Source organism: Orcinus orca, chromosome 15 (genome assembly GCF_937001465.1).
Source record: "Orcinus orca chromosome 15, mOrcOrc1.1, whole genome shotgun sequence".
NCBI classification, from domain to species: Eukaryota; Metazoa; Chordata; class Mammalia; order Artiodactyla; family Delphinidae; genus Orcinus; species Orcinus orca.
Genome location: NC_064573.1, coordinates 39,722,977 through 39,744,094, shown reverse-complemented (window position 1 = coordinate 39,744,094; position 21,118 = coordinate 39,722,977). Strand labels below are relative to the sequence as shown.

At 39.9% G+C, this 21,118-nt stretch overlaps 1 protein-coding gene and 1 long non-coding RNA gene across 3 annotated transcripts; one reads left to right on the top strand and one right to left on the bottom strand.

The window, feature by feature from the left end:
- Nucleotides 1–638: 638 nt before the first annotated feature.
- On the top strand, nucleotides 639–18,956 carry LOC125961249 (uncharacterized). The gene is made up of 3 exons (XR_007471687.1): nucleotides 639–841; nucleotides 4,037–4,137; nucleotides 18,822–18,956. It is a non-coding gene; the product is annotated as an uncharacterized LOC125961249 (long non-coding RNA).
- On the bottom strand, nucleotides 15,044–20,684 carry ZNF396 (zinc finger protein 396). Of its 2 annotated transcripts, XR_007471681.1 has the most exons (4): nucleotides 20,265–20,684; nucleotides 19,850–19,994; nucleotides 18,310–18,951; nucleotides 15,044–18,245 (listed from the first exon to the last, which is right to left on the bottom strand). XR_007471681.1 is itself a non-coding variant. In XM_049697988.1 (3 exons), exons 1-3 carry the CDS (start codon nucleotides 20,682–20,684, stop codon nucleotides 18,497–18,499), a joined length of 1,020 nt encoding a protein of 339 aa, XP_049553945.1. In that variant the 3' UTR covers nucleotides 15,044–18,496. The 2 variants fall into 2 exon arrangements, 1 of the variants encoding a protein (XP_049553945.1); XM_049697988.1 differs by having other exon boundaries at nucleotides 15,044–18,951.
- Between the last annotated feature and the right edge of the window lie 434 nt (nucleotides 20,685–21,118).

Genomic DNA, 21,118 nt, shown 5'->3' with positions numbered 1-21,118 from the left:
GGCATGACTCTAACCTTTGCCTCCCACTTGCTGTGCTATAGGCCTTTAGTATGACCAATTTATGTGTCAGGGAAACAAAATGAGACTCTTAACCAAGAGCTTTGGCAATGATCGCACGTTGAATTTGCGGAATGCGTGGTCACCTTCTGACTTCAGGCTTGACATTTTATACTACAAAACAGCTGCCAAAGTGATCGTTTAAAAACATAAATCAGATCATTTCATCCCCTATTTAAAGGCCTTCAGTGGATCCCTACTGCCTTAATTATGACATAAAAACTCCTGACGTTTGTCTGTAAGGCCTCCTGTAATCTGTTCCTTGCCCCCAATCCCATCTCCACCCCACCCCACTCCCCAGCTCTTAGGCTCATTGTGACCCAGGATCCTCAGCCTCCCTGACCACCTTTCCTCCCAGAAGCCTCCCCACTCTCAAGCACTGGGTAGAAGTGAGCCCACTTATTCATTTCTCTGGTTTTTGTTTTCTTTTGTTTTTCTCCATAAGTCTCCTAAGGGCAGGGACCTTGCCTGTCTTGTTCACCACAGTATCCCCACCTAGTAGTCCCAGGATGCTGACTGCCTGGTACATAGAGAACCCAATAAATATTTATTGAATAAATGAATGAAGCATGGGCTGCTCAGATTGCTGCCTTTGCTAGATCACATGTCAGGCCTCAGAAACCACACAAAAGAGCCCTGTTGTTTAAGTTCTGTGTTAGAAGTGCAGGTCCAGCCTTCCAGAAGCATTCCAAGATCCTCAGGCTTCAGCTTTCTGCCTCCTTCAGGAAAGTGTCCTTTGCAAAGAGCACTCAAGTCTCTGCTGGATTCATGAATGAGAGAGCAAGTGAGTTAGAAGCTGATGGTATAGCATTACTCTACTCTCTGACTAGAGCTTTGCCTCCCCAGAACCCCTGCGACTTCTGATGCCTCTTCTCTCTTCATTTAGGCAGTTTCTGAAATCCAGACTTTTTTCTCTCCTGCTTGCCTACTGCCACCAACCTACCTGGCTGCTCTTCCCAACCTTTCTCTCTTCTGTGACTCTAAAAGCTAGCTCAAGGCATTTTTGTTTTGCTTTAAGAGTTCTTTTTTTTACATCTAATTAATGTTGGAAAACTAAAAGGATACACATCAAACAGAAATACTTGGGGAGATTAAAAATGTTGCAAAATTTTACAAAACCCTTTGCCTGGGATTCGTTCTATCATTCCTAATTCTGAGAGAATAAATGGTAACCACGATGAAGTTTTCCTCTCTAATTTACTCGTTTGAGGGCAGGGACTACCAACCCCGGTTTTGAAACACCATCCTTCTGAGCCCCACTATGTGAGCTCTTTCCTGAATGGTGGACCCTGTTGCTATCTTAAAGATCTAGTCTTAAAGATCTAGGACTTCCCTGATGGCGCAGTGGTTAAGAATCCGCCTGCCAATGCAGGGGACACGGGTTCAAGCCCTGGTTTAGGAAGATCCCACATGCCACAGAGCAACTGAGCCCGTGCACCACGACTACTGAGCCTGTGCTGTAGAGCCCTAGGGCCACAACTACTGAAGCCCGCGCACCTAGAGCCCGTGCTCCACAAGAGAAGCCACCACTCTCCACAACTAGAGAAAAGACCATGCGCAGCAACAAAGACCCAATGCAGCCAAAAATAAATAAATTTATTTAAAACAAAAAAGATAGAGCATCATGATCCTCTGGGCAACCTGAGTGTAGGGAATAGCTCCGTGCCAGTGCCTGACGACCTTGCACATAGCTACAGAGGCCACAGAGACGAGGCTTGTGCTGCAGCTGACCTGAGTCTTGGCAGAACACCTTGTGATCCCCCTGGAACATGAGAGGCTCATGAGGAGCTGCTATAGGCCACTTGCCACTCAGCTCCCTGTCCTCCCAGGAGGCTGTCAGGGAAGTTTCTCCAGGCTTCCCAGGTTGTGATGAGGCTTTCTGCCTCACCAGCCTAGAGTACAGCTGCAGATTATACACAGGTTTAGATATGCAGTGTGGCATTAGCCCCTCAGCAACAAGGGGTCCCACATCTCAGGTTGCAGTCACCCAACTGTTGTTTTGGTGTCATCCTTTTGGTGTGTGAGACAAAAGCTCATGGGGAGCTGAAACCTTTGGCTACTCTTGCTTTGTCTCTGTAAGTAATAATCTAAATCTAAAAACGGCTTGTTGTTTCTTTACCAGCCAAATCTTTTAACCTTGCCTTGAAAGCATCTCATCCATTAATTAATGGTAAAAATTAAAAGCAAACAAACAAACAAAAGCAGACAGATGCTACCTGGCTGAGTTCCAGAGACCTAGAAATGATTAAAATGAAGTCATGATTCCCTCTTTTAACATTACCGTCTCGTTCAGGAGATAGACATAGAAAACAAGGAGATAGACATAGAAAATAAGGAGATAGACATAGAAAACAAGTATTTACAAGACAATGTAGAAGTGCTACAGTAAAAGCGCTTAAGAATACCAGCAGGAAAAAAAAAAAAAGAAAAGAATACCAGCAGGGGCACCTAAATGAATTAGTATGCTGAAGGGGAACGGAGGCACCCCGAGAGGGAGGAAGTGGAGTAAGAAAAGTTTTCACGCTGAACAAAAACACAGACCTTCAGATTTGGTGTTACCATATTTCATCCCAAAATTATCTTTTCTAGGATTTTCTCTAACAATTATTTTGGAGCTCTCATACCTTCTCCTCAGCTCAAAAGTATCTCCCTCTGGGCACTTAAAATACACTGGTTAAATATTCCATTTTAGCTAATAAATGCACTGCACCAGGAATCTTTTCATTGCAAGTGACTAAAAAGGTAACTGTGGCAGGCACTGTTAGCTTCCTACATAAAGCACTCCCCCTTACTTCTAATACGCCCCTCATTTTTTTGATTTTGGGGGCCCAACACTGTGCCCAGCCCATAGATAATAAGTTGTGATTGAGCTAAGCCATCCACGACTTCTCTGTTTCTCTTTGCCATGTATTCTCTTTGCCACGTATTCACTTTGCCTTCCTAATGGCTAGGAATGGCCAAATGATTCTGTTCTGGTCAATGAGATGTAAGGGGCAGTAGTTTGTGTATTTCAAGAAATTTATCTAATTCATGTAAGTTGTCAGATGTATTAGCATAAAGTTGTTCATAATATTTCCTTAATATCCTGTCTACAGGATCAGTAGTGATGTCCCCTTTTTCATTCCTGAAATTGATACTCTTGTTTCTTTTTCAGTTTTGCTTGAAGTTTATCAATTTTATTAATCTTTCAAAGTAACAACTTTTGGGTTCATTTGCTCTATTACTTTTGTTTTCTATTTCATGGAGTTCTGCTCCTTTTAAAAGAAATTAATATACGGTAAAATTAGTTCTGTTTTAGCAGATAGCTCCAGGAGTTTTAAAACATGTACAGATTGTAAAACTACCACCAAAATCATGATACAGGATAGTTCTATCATTCCACAAAACTCCCTCAAGATGTACTCACAACTTTCCTACTCCCTAACCCATGGCAACCACTGATTTATAATCCATCAATGACTTTTACACGATGTAATACAAATGGAATCATAAAGTATTTAACCTTTTACATAACTTTCATCAAACATACTACCTTTGAGATTCATCTATGTTGTTGCATGTCTCAATAGTGCATTTCATTTTATTGCTGAGTAGTATTTTACTGTAGATATCAGTTTGTTTATCCATTCATCCATCGAAGGACTTTTGGGTTGATTCCAGATTTGGGCGATTTTGAATAGAGCTACTATAAATACTAATGGACATGCTTTCGTGTGACCATAGTTTTTATCTCTCTAGAGTAAATATCTAGAAGTGGAATTGCTGGGTCATATAGTATTATGGACTGAATATTTGTGCCCGCCTCCCAAACTCACACGTTGAAGCCTTAACCCACAGTGTGATGGTATTTGAAGATGGGCCCTTTGGGAGGTAATTAGGTTAGATATGGTCATGAGAGTGGGGCCTCCACGATGGGATTAGTTCCCTTATAAAAAGAGATGTAGAGAGTTTGCTTCCTCTCTCTCTCCACCATGTGAAGACAAGGCAAGAAGATGGCCATCTGCAAGACAGGAAGAGAGCCCTCACCTGGGAACCAAATCAGCTGGCACCTTGACCTTGGATTTCCCAACCTCCAGAACTGTAAGAACTAAATTCCTGTTATTTAAGCCACCCAGTTTATAGTATTTTGTTATAGAAGCTGGAGTTAATATATATGATTTTTGCTTTTTTTAGTTTGAATAAATTGAATTTTAAAAAGTGAAAAAAAGAAAGAAATATTGAGCCAAAATCAATATTTGGTACATAAAGTATGAATCTGGAAAAGCACTATTAAAAATTATATCTATCTCTATATTCTTTTAATAGTGTGCTTCACAGAGAAAAATGTTTAATTTTGATGAACTCCAATTTATCCATTTTAAAATTTTATGGCTAGTCCTTTTGGTGCCATAGCTAAGAATTCCTAACACCAGGACCTGAAGATTCTCTCATGTTTTCTTCTAAAAGTTTTATATTTTTACATTTAATATTAGATGTATGATTTATATTACATTAATTTTTATATAAGGTATGAATTATAGGTTGAGAGTTTGTGTATATGTCTGTTTCCATATAGATGTCCAGTTGTTCTATTTGATAAAAAGGTTTTGTTTTTATTGCATTGCATTTCCATCTTTTTTTTTTAATTTATTTTTGGCTGCATTGGGTTTTCGTTGCTGTGCGTGGGCTTTCTCTAGTTGCGGCGAGGAGGGGCTACTCTTCATTGCAGTGCTCAGGCTTCTCATTGTGGTGGCTTCTCTTGTTGTGGAGCACAGGCTCCAGGCATGCAGGCTTCAGTAGTTGTGGCACACGGGCTCAGTAGTTTTGGCTTGAGGGCTCTAGAAGGCAGGCTCAGTAGTTGTGGCGCATGGGCTCAGTTGCTCCATGGCATATGGAATCTTCCCGGACCAGGGCTTGAACCCGTGTCCCCTGCATTGGCAGGTGGATTCTTAACCACTGCACCACCAAGGAAGCCCTCCATCTTTATAAAAAAAAAAATCAGTTAGCCATATTTGTGTGGATCTTTTTCTGAACTCTCTAATATGTTACATTGATCTCTGTGTCTATCTCAATACCACATCTTTGATTACTATAGCTTTATAATAATTGTTTAAAATCTGGTAGTGTGAGTCCTCCAACTTTGTTTTTCTTTTCAAAATTATTTTAGGTATATATATATATATATATATATATTAGCATTCCATAAAACTTTTAGAATTAGCTTGCCTATATCTACACAAAATATCCTACTGAATTCTGTCAGAATTGCTTTAAATCTATTGATCAATTTTATGGACAACTGGCATGTTAATCATATTGAGTCTATCAATCCATGGATACACATTATATCTCTCCATTTAAATTTTCTTTGATTTTATTCATCAGCATTTTGTATATTTCAGTGTGTAGATCCTGCCCATGTTTTATTCAATTTATTTGTGAGCATTAACTGATTTTTGGAGCTATTTAAAATGATATTTTAAAACATCCAGTTATTCACAGCTGTATTTATAAATATAATTGATTTTTGTGTATTGACTTGTATCCTAGAACCTTGATAAATTCCTGTATTAGTCAAGGTTCTCCAGAGAAACAGAACCAACAGGATATATATCCATATATCTGTATCTATCTATCTAAGATATGTTCTAGAAGTTGCCTTACAGTTATGAAGGCTAAGAAGTTCCACAATCTTCTATCTGTAAACTGGGGAATCCGGAAAGTTGGAGATGTAATTCATTCTGGCTGATATCTTGAGAGGCAGGAAAAAATGGATGTCTCAGTTCAAGCAGAGAGAGCAAATATGCCCATCCTTTGCCTTTTCAGGTCCTCAAGAGATTGGATGATGCCCACCCATATTGGTGAAGGCGAACTTCTTTTTTATTTTTTTATTTTTTATTTTATTGAAGTGTAGTTGACTTACAATGTTGTGTTAATTTCTGTTGTACAGCAAAGTGATTCAATTACATAGGTACATTCTTTTTCATATTCTTTTCCATTATGGTTTATCACAGGATTTTGAATATTTCCCTGTGCTGTACAGGAGGACATTGTTGTTTATCCATTCCATATATAATAGTTTGCCTCTGCTAATCCCAAACTCCCAATACAAGGGTGAACTTCTTTACTTAATCTACTGATTCAAATGCTAATCTCTTCTGGAAATACCTTCACAGGAACACCCAGAAATAAGGTTTTACCAGGTGTCTGGGCATCCCTTAGCTCAATCAAGCTGACACATAAAATTAACCATCATAACCCCATCATTAGCATTTTGAAGATTTTTTATAGAGTCAGTGAAATTTTCTATGGAGATAATCATGTTATCTGTGAATAGGGAAAATTTATTTAATTTCCAATCTGTATTATTTTGATTTCTTTTTCTTTGCCTTATTGTACTGTCTAGGACTTCCAATTCAATACTGAGTAGGAGAGGAGAGAGTAGATATCTCTTAGGGGAAAAAGTATTCAGTCTTTCACAATTAAGTATGATCTTAATTCTAGAGGTTTTTGTTTGTTTGTTTTGGTTTTTTTGCTTTATGTAAAGACTATTTTTGGAGCAGTTTTAGGTTTACAACAAAATTGAGAAGAAGATATCCCCTGCCCCTACACATGCATAGCCTCTCTCATTATCAACATCACTCACCAGAATGGTATATATATATATATATATATATATATATATATATATATATATATATATATATATTTTTTTTTTTTAAAAAAACCAAGGATGAACCTACATTGACACATCATAATCTCCCAAAGTCCATAGTCTACCTTAGGGTTCACGCTTGGTGTTGTACATTCTATGGGTTTGGACAAATGTATAATGTCATATAACCATCATTATAATATCATAAAGAGTATTTTCATTGCCCTGAAATCCTCTGTGCTCTGGCTATTCATCTCTCTACTCTCCCCCACCCCTGGCAACTTTTTACTGTCTCCATAGTTTTGCCTTTTCCAGAATGTCATACAGTTGGAATCATACTGTATATAGTCTTTTCAGGTTGGCTTCTTTCACTTAGTAATATGTATTTAACGTTTCTCCATGCCTTTTCATGTCTTGACAGCTCATCTCTTTTTTAGCCCTGAATAGTATTCCATTGTCTGGATATACTGCAATTATCTTTTCGAATTAATATTTTCTTTTTTTTGGATACATACCCACAACTGGAATTGCTGGGTCATATGGTAGTTCTATTTTTAGTTTTTTGAGAAATCTCCATACTGTTTTCCACAGTGGCTGCACCAATTTGCACTCCCATCAATAGTGTACAAGGTTCCCCTTTTATCCACCTCCTGGCCAGCATTTGTTATTTGTGTTCTATTTGATGATAGCCATTCTGACAGGTGTGAGGTGATATCTCATTGTGGTTTTAATTTGCATTTCCCTGATGATTAACGATATTGAGCATTTCTTCATGTGCCTGTTGGCCAACTGAATGTCCTCTTCGGGAAAATGTCTGTTCAGGTCTTCTGCCCATTTTTAAAATGGGTTGTTTGTTTTTTTGATGCTGAGTTCTATGAGTTGGATATTTACCCCTTATCGGTCATATCATTTGCAAGAGAGTATGTTTAGTTCTGTAAGACACTACCGAACTGTCTTCCAATGTATCTGTACAATTTTGCATTCCCACCACCAATGAGTGAGAGTTCCTGTTGCTCCATATCCTCATCAGCATTTGGTGTTGTTGATGTTCCAGGTTTTGGCCATTCTAATAGGTTTGTAGTGAATTCTAGCTTTTTAATAGATGTCCTTTATGAGTTTGAGGAAGTTCCTATTTTTTCTTATCAGTGGGTGGTGAATTTTGTCAAACACTCTTTCTGCATTAATTGATATGGCCATGTGGTATTTTCTCTTTGCAACTACTAATCTGGTGTGTTTCTTTGATTTTGAATACTGAGTCAACCTTATAGTCCTGGGATAAACCCCACTTGGTCCAGGTGTTTTATTCTTTTTACACATTGCTGGATTCAGTTTGATAATATTTTGTTGAGGAATTTTGTGCCTGTGTTCCTTAAGGATTTTGGATTGTGGTTTTCTTTTTTTATACTGTCTGGTTTTTTTTCCTGTTTTTCAATCTTTTATTCTCTGTGTTGTTTAAATTGGATGATTTCTACTGATCTATAGCTATTTCCTCTGTCATCTACATTGTTCCATTAAGCTCATCAAGTGAATATTTTATTTTGGTTTTATTTTTCAGCACTAAAATTTCCGTTTGGGTCTTCTTTATACCTTCTGTTTCTTTGCTGATGTTTCCTGTCTTTCCATTCATTCACCCTTACTTCCTAAGCAGGGTTATAATATCTGATTAAGGTCTTTTTCTGATAACTCTAAAATCTGTGTCATCTAGACCTTGATATAATTTGATTTTCTTTGTCCTTGCAAATTGAGATAGTCTGGTTCTTCCTATGCTTAATAATTTTGCATTGTATACTGCACATTTTGAATATTATGTTATCAGATTCTGGGTATCATTTAAACCCTAAGTTGAAGGTTGACTTGTTTGTCTGTTTTAGCAAGGAGCTGCCCTTGTTAGGGTCAGGTTACAAGGTCTGATCTGCATTGTTTGGGCTTTCCAAAGTCAATTCAGTTTCCAAACATTTCTAGTCCTATGTGTATGCCACTCAGTGGCCAGTCTGGATTCTGGGCGGTAGTCTGCCCTGTAGCTCAGTTCTCAATGCCTGTGCTCTGATGTTTAGGGTCAGATCCATGCATGCATAGTTTAGAGGTGAGCAGAGGAGTTCATACACTACTTGTGGGAATTACTCTTGATCTCTCTAGTCTCTGCAACAAATGCAACACTTTCTCACTCCTTAAGGCCTCCCTTACTAGTCTTCCAGCTAGAAAGCTGGGGTTTTATTTTCCTTGCTCTGATATTTACTCCTCTCAACTACATCTGCATCCTGGTCAAAGGAGTGATAGGACACCAAGAGAATAAAAGTAATGGGGATTGGCACCATGCTCTTGGGACCAAAGCTCCTCTGATCAGAGTGAAGAGTTCCCCTCTCTCTTAGTTTAAGGTGACTTCCCTGTGACCCCTGCCATTGCTGTGCTGCTGCTGCTGCCACTGCCACTGCCATAGGGAGAGAAGTTGAATGAAAAAAAAAGATGCAGGATTTCCCCTATTTTCTGGACCCTTAGAAGCCCCTTTCCCATCCCTTGGGCCAGACACAGAACACTTCTCTTGGAGTTCTTCTCTTTGTGCACTTCAGGGTTTCAGGCTCCCTTTGAGTCCAGGCCAGGTGATACCAAAAGGGAAAAAGGGTAAATTCAGTGGAACTTGAAATTCTAGTCCTCTTCCCCAGTCTGCTTGCTATTATTTACATTGAGGAGTCCTCAGCATAAAAGTTCCGTGCTTTCTGTCCAGGATTCTGTGGGAATCTCTCTTTAGAGAGAGACAGGTTGGAGTGTACTTACTCTATCTTGCCTACAACCAGAGCCTCTGTTTTTATTCTGATCATTTTCCCCCTTTGGCTTACTTTAGTTTTAAATTGCTCTTTTGTTTTTTCCCTGACTTCTTCTACTTTTTTTTTTTCTTTAATTAATTTATTTTTGGCTGCATTGGGTCTTTGTTGCTGTGCACGGGCTTTCTCTAGTTGCGGTGAGCGGGGGCCACTCTTCATTGTGGTGCGCGGTCTTCTCATTGCAGTTGCCTCTCTTGTTGCAGAGCACGGGCTCCAGGCATCAGGGCCTCAGTAGTTGTGGCTCGCGGGCTATAGAGCACAGGCTCAGCAGTTGTGGCGCACGGGCCTATTTGCCTCTTGGCATGTGGGATCTTCCTGGACCAGGGATCGAACCTGTGTCCCCTGCATTGGCAGGCAGACTCCTAACCACTGCACCATCAGGGAAGTCCCATTCCCTGGCTTCTTAAGGTAGATAATCAGATCACTGATTTTAAGTCTTTTGTCTCTTCTAATATAGGTATTTAAAGGAATGGTACCTCAGGAAAAAAAAAAAACTTGTTACCTCAGGGCTTCAGTCCTGCTTGTCTGTAGTACTCTTGGCTCCTTCCTCCACATGGGTCTGCTTCATCTTCCAGCTGTTGCAGCACTGCCTGCTGTCATAACCAGTCACAACAACATCTGGAGATAGAAAAGCATCATCTCTTCTTCATGTCTCTCTTTTTTTTTTTGACCGCGCTGCGCAGCATGTGGGATTTTGGTTCTCCAACCAGGGATTAAACCCTCGCCCCCTGCAGTGGAAGTGCAGAGCCTTAACCACTGGACTGCCAGGGAAGTCCCTATGTCTCTTTTTTAGAAGAAAACAAACTTTTCCAGAAGCCATGCAGTAGGTTTCCCCTAATGTCTCATTGGTCCAAATTGAGTGATATGCCTGTTCCTAGATCAAAATTACTTGCAAGTGGAATCGGATTATCATAATTGGCTTAGACTAATCATTTGGGGTTGAATGAATATTAAAAAAACCAAACTGTAAAACACCTAGGTGACAAGACTGCTAATAGGCAATGAATCAAAAGTAAAATTTAATGGACTAACTCAGTTCTGATGCAGCCTCACTGACATGTCCAGCTGGAGATATTCTACCTAGAATCCTGACAACTCCTTCTTCAAAAGACTGGAGCCAGCAAAGCTGCATAGGAAAAGCCTGCAGATGTCTACCTGGCTGATCATTAGCTCTGACAGTAGAGTTCCTTAGTTTAGCTGCCACTCAATGTCTTTGTAGTCTTTGAATAAAAATAATCCTTCATTTGAAGACAAACCAGTTAATCTGAGCTAAGTTCAAACACAAGTATGATTAAGAGAGCCAGATAATAAGATACATCCATTAGCTTAAAATTTCAGGAATCAATAAAGTAATTAACTTAGCATATGGCTTTATATAAGGAAATACATTGAATCCAAGATGGAAATTATAACTAATTTTAATATTATTTACTAGCCATCCAGGATTTGTAGCCCATATAGTCCATTCAAATCTTCTTTTAGGGCTGCTGGGATAGCCTGTCCTAAGTGTTAGTGGCAAAGAGAAAATTATTTGTTAGTCCCTTCACCAAACACTCGTCTGGATTTTATCTTCCAGATCTTCTGCTTTTCAGCATTCCATAGAGTTTCTTCTTATTATTATTCCTTTTTTTTTTTTACTAGAATATAAATGTTATTAGGACAGGATTATAGAAAAGTGATTTCCTTTTTGTTTCTTCCAATGCTCTTGTGGTAAAATATACATAAAGTTTACCATTTTAACCATTTTTAAGTGTACAATTCAGTGGCATTAAGTACATTTATAATGTTGTACAGCCATCACAATTATCCATTTCCAGACCTTTTTTATCACCCTAAACAGAAACTCTGTACCCATTAAACAACTCCTCATTCCTCTCTCCCCCCGGCCCTGGTAACCACTATTCTACTTTGTCTCTATGAATCTGCCTATTCTAGATACCTCATGTAAGTAGAATCATACAATATTCATCCTTTTTTGTCTGGCTTATTTCACTTAGCATGTTTTCAAGGTTCATTCATGTTGTAGCATGTACAAGTTTCCTCTGCTATCCCATAGCAGGGAGTTTCTATGAAACCTTTCGGAAGCCGAAATGGTGTAAAGCAAAGAATCGATTACTTTACGACACATCTTGCTAACGGATACGTGAAATAAATCAAGATAAAGCACATATGCTCACAGACACAGTTCAAAGCTATGGCAGCTTGATGCTGAGATGCTTGGTGTAGTTCCAGGGAAGGAGCTTGGCTGTGCCAGTCTTGCCGTTTGGGGAGCATACTGCCTCTGTTATGGACCGTTAAATAGGTACTAATGTAGGTCTTTCATAAAAGTGAAGTGATGGAAAGCAAACTTTCAAAAAGCAGAGGATACCTGTACCTGTTTTCACTAACTGAAATAAATCTGAGGAGGATTTTCACTTTTAAGGAAAAAGGCAAAAAGCAATGATAGCATTCAGCCTTTGTTTTGGTGGCAAGCTGTTATAGAGGCAGCAAGCAGCCCAAGCAGCTAGAGTGGCACTGCCAAGCTCCTTCCTGGAGAACGACTCTCAGCATCTCAGCATGAAACCGCCATAGCTTAGAGCTGTGTCTACGGTAATTGCTTCTTTGCTTTACACCATTTCAGCTTATGAAAAGTTTCATAGGAACACTCTACTTTCAGATAGTGGGAAAAACCTGTACTAATGTAGGTCTTTTGTAAAAGCAAAGTGGTGTAAAGTGAACTTTTGAAAAGCGGGGGATACCCGTATCAGAATTTCATTGCTTTTTAACGTTAAATGATATTCCAATTGTATGTGTATACCATATTTTTGCTTATCCATTGATTTATTGATGAACACGTGGGTTGTTTCCACTTTTTGGCTGTTGTAAATAATGCTGCTATGAACATGAGTGTACAAGTATTGGCTTGAGTCCATGCTTTCAATTCTTTGGGGTATATACCAGGAGTGGAATTGCCATACCACGTGGTAATTCTATGTTTAGCTTTTTGAGGAACCACCAAACTGTTTTGCACAGTGGTTGTACCATTTTACATTCCCATCAGCAGTGCACAAGGGTTCCAGTTTCTCCACATCCTTGCCAACACTTGTTATTTTTTGTATTTTTAATCAGCCAGCATGATGGGTGTGAGGTGGTATATCACTGAGGTGTTGATTTGCATTTCCCAAATGATTAGTGATATTGAACATCTTTTCCTGTACTTACTGGCCATTTATATATTTTCTTTGGAGAAATGTCTATTCATGTCTTTTGCCCATTTTTGAAATGGGTTGAGTTTTGTTTTTTTCCTGTTGAATTATAGGAGTTCTTTACATATTCTGGATATTATCACATATAAGATTTGCAAATATTTTCATTTCACAAATATTTGAGTGCCTGTTATGGGCATGTACTGTGCCTGATGCTTGAGAAACATGTGAATGAGGCAGCTCATGCTCTGGAGAAACATAGCATAGGAGGTCAATACAGGAGTAGATATAGTATCAATTTAGTGGATAAAAAGCTACCACATTGAAAAGAAAAGTGGAGCTTATTTTTTATAACTGATGTTTTTGCTTCTTGAATTCCCACCCCATTGAGTGGGGAGTGGTAGTGATGAAAGAGTTGAATTAAATTATTCAGTCCATTTTAAGTTCAACTCCCTATCACGGCTATTTCTCCCTCTGCCCTTCTCTGCCATCTAGATGTCTGGGAAAAGAGTTTCTATTCCCTGTGGTGAGGTGGTGCTGTGGATTGGGTCTCAGATGGCCTTGCTATCCTCCGGAGCCTCTCTGGTTTCTATTCTGGGCAGCTAGTCTGAGGTGCTTGCTCACCAAACCTGCAGCAGTAAGTGATCTGTTCTGGTGAGGCAGGAGGCCAGTATCCCTTCCTTCATGATTTGCCTCCACCTTGGCTCTAGCCACCCCTCTAAGGTGTAGCTGAGACTCACAGTTCTGGCTACAAGTTCCACAAAGTTACTTTGTCCAATGATCCCAATTCTCCAGGTGGTTCAATCAGCTCCTTTCCAAGGTCCCCATCGGGTAGGGGGAACGGCTACATATCTTCTAAATCACATGGTAGCTGGTAGACTCTTCACTAACTCTGTATTGCCATTTTTACAATAGTCCAGTGTTGGAGCACAGGAAGTCTGTTGAGCAATTGTTTCCCAATGCACCCCAATGCACTCAATGACAAGTAAGCCCAGCTTTCTCCCAAGTTCTCTCCCAACCCCCTCCAGCATTTCTGCAGAGGTGAAACGTCACCTGTGTCTGACCTTCTCTTTGTCTCACCATTCCCAGGATCAGGAGGGCTTTTTTTTTCTTTTACTATTCCGTGACTTCTTTCTTCTCAAAGTATCATTCCTCCTCTTCCTTGGGCCATATTTGCAGTTTGATATTTTATCTTTTAAAAATTATTGGAGTGGGTTTCCCTGGTGGCGCAGTGGTTGAGAGTCTGCCTGCCGATGCAGGGGACACGGGTTCATGCCCCGGTCCGGGAAGATCCCACATGCTGCGGAGAGGCTGGGCCCGTGAGCCTATGGCCGCTGAGCCTGCACGTCTGGAGCCTGTGCTCCACAACAGGAGAGGCCACAACAGTGAGAGGCCCGTGTACCGCAAAAAAAAAAAAAAAAAAAAAAAAAAATTATTGGAGTATAGTTGATTTACAATGCTGTGTTAGTTTCAGCTGTACAGCAAAGTGAATCAGTTATACATATACATATACATATACCTACTCTTTTTTAGATTCTTTTCCCGTATAGGTCATTACAGAGTCCTGAGTAGAGTTCCCTGTGCTATACAGTAAGTCCTTATTAGTTATCTATTTTATATATAGTAGTGTGTATATGTCAGTCCCAATCTCCCAATTTATCCCTCCCCTGACACTTCCCCCCGGTAACCATAAGTTCTACATCTGTGACTCTACTTCTGTAAATAAATTCAACTGTACCATTTTTTTTTTTTTTTTTAGATTCCACATATAAGCAGCATATGATATTTGCCTTTCTCTGTCTGACTTACTTCACTATGACAATCTCCAGGTCCATCCATGTTGCTGCAAATGACATTATTTTGTTCTTTTTTATGGCCGACTGTAGTTTGATATTTTAAAAATATCGTATTTCATGTGATAAATGTAATGCCAGGGTGAGAACAGACTACTATGGAATCAATAGAAAGGTGTGGAGGTGGTCCCAACCTATTCTTAGGATGTTACAGTAGGCTTCCTGGAAGAAGTGGCATTTAAGCTAAAACCTGAAGAATACACAGGAGTTAGATAAAGTGCAGAAGCTGGATAAGAGTTTAAAAGGAACACATACAAAGGCCCGGAGGCAGGAGAAGGACTTCCAATTCAGAATGTCCTTGGCATAGAGTATTAAGGAGGCAGTAACAAAAGAGAAAGCTGAAATGGTAAGCTGTGGTCACATCATGAAAAGCCTCAAAAACCTTGTTTAGGAGTTCTGATTTTATATTAAAAGCAATGGGAGGAAATCCCTGGCGGTCCAGTGGTTAGGACTCCATGCTTTCACTGCTGAGGGCCCAGGTTCAATCCCGGTGGGGGAACTAAGATACCGCAAGACTCGTGGCTTGGCCAAAGGGGGGAAAAAAGCAATGGGTGGCTTGTGTTTTAAGCAAGGAGGGTACATGATCAAATTTATGTTTTAGAAAGATCACTGTGTTTGAAAGAGATGGATGCATATGAAGGAGGCAAAACTAAGGGCCATTTTGCTCCCCCCGACTCAGGGATTAGCCACCATCTTGAATTTTTAAGAATATGCTAGAAAAGTCACATCAGCATATTTGAATGTTGAAGAGATGGATCCTGAAGGAAAGCAAAAGGATGACTAAAAAAGAGAATAACTGATGGCAGCCAACATCCTTCAGAGGTGGGAAGGAATGCTGAGGGACCAGACAAGAGAGACCCCTCTTTCATTCTGAAAGGAAGGGGAGAGGAAATGATGGGTGAGATGTAGATAAGTTGACAAACTTGGTGGAGTTCTCATCTTTTTTTTTTTTTTATTGATAATGAAGGAGGCAAAATCATAGCCATCTGCTCATGAAAAGGAAAGTGGCCAAGAAGGAGTATGGCAAACACTGTTGGCTGACTCAGTGTGGTTCCCAATCCCCATCTGCCCTGCTGCTTTCCCTCTAGGAGTTGAAAACACTGGCTTTCCTAGACACACCTGCAAAAAGGAAACATAAGCAGAATTTTGCTAGGGTTTCTTGGAAAGCTTTCCCTTTTCCTAGTAGAGGACATGGCCATGGCTGGAGTCCCTCTTCCTCTCTGACTTGACCCCAAATGCCATTCCCAGAGCTGGGACAGCTCTCTTGTATATCTGAGAAAATAAGTATGAAGGAAAGGCCCAAAGAAGTGCAGAGACAGCAGCCAGACAAGTCATTGTTCAGCTGCCGATTGACAGCTAGCAGCAACTCGCCTCCAGATTTCTGGTTGCAAAGTCTAATTTGTTTAAGCCACCAAAGGTGGATTTTGTATCCAGAAGCATTCCTGATACAGGAAGTTTCAAGGACAGTGACAAACACCTGACCTGGTCTCTGAAGAGAATGGGAGAAAAAGAGGGAACACAGGATTAGAGATAATAATAAAGGCTCAGATGAAGTGAAATTCATTTAAAAAACACCAATTTCATTTTGGAGTATTTACTATCTGTGGAAATTAATCAGTTTGATGGGATGCTAATATGCTAATTTTATCAAGGTTATACCAAGTCATATTAATTCTCCAGTTAGATAAACTAGCACCTTCTACTTATTAGGAGACCTGTGTAAGTGCAGGATAACTTAGAGTACTCAGCGACACCCTTTAAAGATTCGTTATTCTAAGATGATATGATTCACATCACTGTCTGGTGGAGAAGTTCAGATTATTCACACTGAAGACAATGTAATCTTGCAAAGTTTATGGCAGAAGCAAGTGAAGAAAGACGCTTCCCTCAGAATACTTGATTTAGATTCTGTCATTTTATTCACATAGTACCCAAAAAACTTTCCATGATTAAGCAGTAATTCACAATACATGTATCTTTTGAGGCATTTGCTGCTTTAATAGATGGCTTGTTCCTCTCTTTAATTACAAAAAGAATGAGACCCAAATAAAAAGACTCCTACATTTTTAATAAATGAAAATGTACGAAACTCAATACTTATTCATATTTACTAGAGCTACAAAGTATAATCACTATCAGAAAATTCTAAAATTAAAATTTGTATTCTCCTCTCCCCTTACTAATCTAATATTTATCAATATTCTAACTAAGCAGAGCATGTAATCCCACATTTGTCTCAGGAGTTACTCCAAGCACTAGATATGACTGGATTTTCTGATAATGAAATGTTTACCCTTCATGAGGTACAAAGTTCACCATGAGGCCTATCTTCCCTTCTCCTTCTAAGGACTTTCATTTCTCATGGTTGCCTCCATATTGGGTAACGGTGGCACCATAGGAGACATGACAATCCATGTATTCTTGTAATACATACAGAGTTTTATTAAGAATCCCTGGAAAGGGGGACATTATGTTATATATTGTCAGAATACTTAAAAAAAAAAAAACAGTCATTTACTTTTTAAACAAGAGAATCTGATTGAATTAAATGTGGGTTAAACTCAATGGACTCTTTAAATTGAACTTTAGTGATTTTCTCATTTGTACAAGAGTATCAAAATCCAAGATCTTAACATCATGATAAATTGTCTAGAAACTCATTTACTAAGAATGCATAAGACCCTGAAAAGGTTGTCCTGGGATGCCTGAAACATGTTCACAGCTGATTTATGCCAGAACAGAGGCCATGAAGAACTCTGAAGGATAGTCACCAGCTGTTAAGGGTTCCCATTTCCAGGTAAGTACAGTTCTCCATTATGTGCTGCACTTACCAGGTAACATCAGTCTCGTTTGGACAGTCTTTTCTTCATCTTCCTTATTTCTTTATGTTAAGGTGATCATCAACTTTATATAAGCACCCACAGATAACTGTTCATTATTAGAACACTCATCATATTTAGGCCACTTCCTAAAGACACGTAGAGCAAATCTTAATGCTTTCACTGAGATATTTCCAATATAAATTGTAAAGGAGATAATTTTTTTTTTCCTACACAGGAAATTACTTAGTATCATCAACAGTATGTATAGATGATATTATACATCAACTAAACCTCAATTTTAAAAATTGAAACAAAACAGTATGTAGGTTCTCAGGTTTTTGTAAGAGACGAGTAAAGTCCCTTTACTCACCTGCTTCCTAACAATGACCCTGGACATTTCAGCTTAGGTCTTGAGGTACATATTCTTTTGGGTCTCCTCAATCCTATTCTCATATTTTGAATCTGGTAACAGAAAATAAAACAGGAAATGTATTATATTTTATTATTATTTTTGGCCATGCCACATGACTTGGAGGATATTAGTTCCCTGATCAGGGACTGAATCCAGGCCTGCAGCAGTGAAAGTGTGGAGTCCTAACCACTGGACAGCCAGAGAATTTCCAGGAAATTTTTTTAAAAAACTGATTTAATCTTTGGTCTAGTAACTCCAGTGTGCAAGTAATGAAATGGAGAATACCCACTTATATACTAACTCACACACTCCTTCTCAACAGGGAAAATGTACTTGTCTAAAAAGGAACATACTAGTTCATTATTTGTGTTAATAACGGAAACAGTAGAACATGTCTGAGAGTATATTTTCAAGAGTTGCAATAGGGATGGAAATCCGATTTAATCTTTAGAATCTCAATCATCTGAACTGACACTGTACTGCAAAGCAAAAGCAAAGCAAAAGCAAAGCTTTAGAATCTCAATCACCTGAACTGACACTGTACAGAAAAGCAAACAATGCTGACAGAAAATATTCTACATTCTCTCCTGTGGCTTTTACAACCTTTGAAAGGAAATTGGTGCCCACTGAAACTACCGATTTATGCTAAAGGAGTATTGGTGCCTTGTGTCTGCTCCCCTGTTGAAAAAGTTCTCAATAAATGTTTTGACTCCCTCACAGCACTGATGGGACTTTCTCTCTAGTATGTTTTTTCCTATGTCTGAAAAGATTCGAGCTCTGACTAAAGGCTTTCCCACAATCATGACATTTGAAGGGTTTCTCCCCAGTGTGGGTTCTTCGATGTTGAATCAGGATTGCACTTCGGCTGAAAGCCTTTGCACACACGTCACATGTATAAGGTTTCTCTCCACTGTGGATCCTCTGATGTAGATTAAGGGCTGAGCTCTGAGTAAAGACTTTCCCACATTCATTACACTTGTGTTGTTTTTTTCGAGTACGGTTTCCCTGTCTTCTTTCAAACTTTCTATCTTGTTCACAGGTTCCTCTAAATGTGAAACTCTGGGAAGCACTCATTTGAAGAGTGTTAGAAACTTTGTGATGCAGTTCTTTGCCTGAAGAAGTCTTTCGCCTTGAAGCTGATTTCACATTTATAGTTCCGGTGTCTCTATCTGAAATAATACATGGAAAAGCAAATGTAACCAGTTCTCTGTCCAGAAGGAAGGAAAACGAAATAGAATGATCCAAATGAAATATAGACTATTTTTTAGCTGGCATGTTTGAAATATAGCATCACAATGTGGAGGATGAAGAGGGTAAGGCAGAAAACACTGAGAAGATCAAAAGGTGAAAGAGATTTATATACTGATGAGGCGGGCAACTATAAAGATGAAAAGCTCTAAAAAAAAAAGATGAAAAGCTCTGTGCAAAAGGTAGAATGGTGGGTAGGGGTAAAAAGATACATTAGAAACTGAGGAAAGTCTGGAAGAAAAGAAAGGGCCTAAGATGAGGAATTATTGGAGAAGCAGAGGAGCAACTGAAGGAGAGGAATTAAATGTGGTAGTGGGTAGCAATAAGCAAGATTTAGTACAAGAGTATCAATAAACAAAAGTTATAAAAATAAATGAATCAGTCTTTAGACCGTGACCTTGGGGTCCCTCAAAAGGGCCTCAGGGACTGCCTGATGGCGGAAGAGGTGGGACGACACTGCTTGTTCCTGCTTTAGTCAGAGTAGCTGTGTTTTCATCTGTTTAATATATTGCAACTCCGCATAAAATTTCATTGAGAAGAGGGCCATGCTGCTTAAAAAAAGGTTTGAAAATCCGGATGGAGATGATGTCAAGGATTCAAAAATCTGAACGATATTATAAGAATCTCTGAGAAGGAAATGAGGACAAAATACTGAGAATGTGCACTGGCAGGATATATAATGGTGGAAGTTCCCACAGGAACAGGAGGCAGGAGGGGAGATTGGAGACCTCTTACAGAAAGCAGCCTAGATGTGTGTGATGGGTGGGCTGAGAGGCGACCTTCCCACCCCGCAACCATGACCTGAACCCTGCCCCTCACCATTTTGTCTTAAGGTGTGATGCTCCTTCGATGCCCACTGCAGTTGCTTTTTTGTGGGCTTAAGCTGGCTACGTGGTGTCTCCTGAGTGATTTCACAAGTTGATAGCTTCTTTGCAAGCATGTCCTCATTTCGTCCAAGAGAGACCTAGAAACAGTTTGGTACTAACTGAGGCTGAAGAAGGGAATCAGGTTGGAACTTGAAGATAAAATAACAGAGAAGAAACTATCCTGGGACACAGGAAAAGGGAGGAAAAAGGCAGAGGCGCATTCTGTTTTCTGGCACAGCTGGGAGTCCACTCACCACACTCTACATTTAGTTGTGCTGAGTGGGAGTACAATTTGGGAGCTCTAACCCCAGTGATGTGCCAGAGCTCCTGACTCAGCCTTGTCCCTCATGCCCACAGCCCCTTCTCACCTGTTCAGCCGCCCTGTCATGCTCTTTCTCCAGCTCCTCCAGCATCACCACGGCTTCCTCTCCACTCTCTGGTCGGTTCTCTTCAAACCAGGCCTGCAGCTCCTCAGGCAACATGGCCAGGAACTGCTCCAGCACCAGCAGCTCCAGGATCTGCTCCTTGCTATGCACCTCTGGCCTCAGCCACTGACAGCACAGCTCGCGGAGCCGGCTCAGAGCCTCCCGGGGCCCAGATGACTCTTGGTAGTCAAACTGCCTGAACCGCTGGCGGTAGGTCTCTGAGCTGTAGTAGCTGCTCCAGTGGCGGCTGGAGACCATATTAGAGGCCTGCCCTCCCTCTTCCACCTTCATTACCAGAATGCAGTCAGGGTCCCCTGAAGTTTGTGGAAGGAGTTTTGATGTCTCTCTCAATTTTGCAGACATTTGGACTAGGAATAGCTCAGAACTGCTGGGCTTTAATCTTCAAGAAGGTGAAACTCTCCTTATGGACACTCCTAAATATGATTAAAGAGACAAGTGGAAACAAGACAGAGACAAATGCTTCTTAGAAGGATACAACTAAGATTAGAAACATAAAGAGTGTACAGAAAGTGCTGCCCTTAATCTTAACATAAACCATGCTTTCAAAGAACACTTCCTTCTCTAAGAGAATCAAAGAGCTCAGAGGCATTAATTTATATACATGAGTAATTTGCAATTTATTCTGAAAATCATGCACGTGAGGCTGACTAAATATCATAATAAGAGTTCAGCCAGTGTTGCAGAGGAGCTCCTGGAGAACAGAAATAAGGGAAGGCTGAGGAAAGTTATGACTCTGGGTCAGCCTCGAAGAGCCAGTTAATTTTTTCTAGACTGCT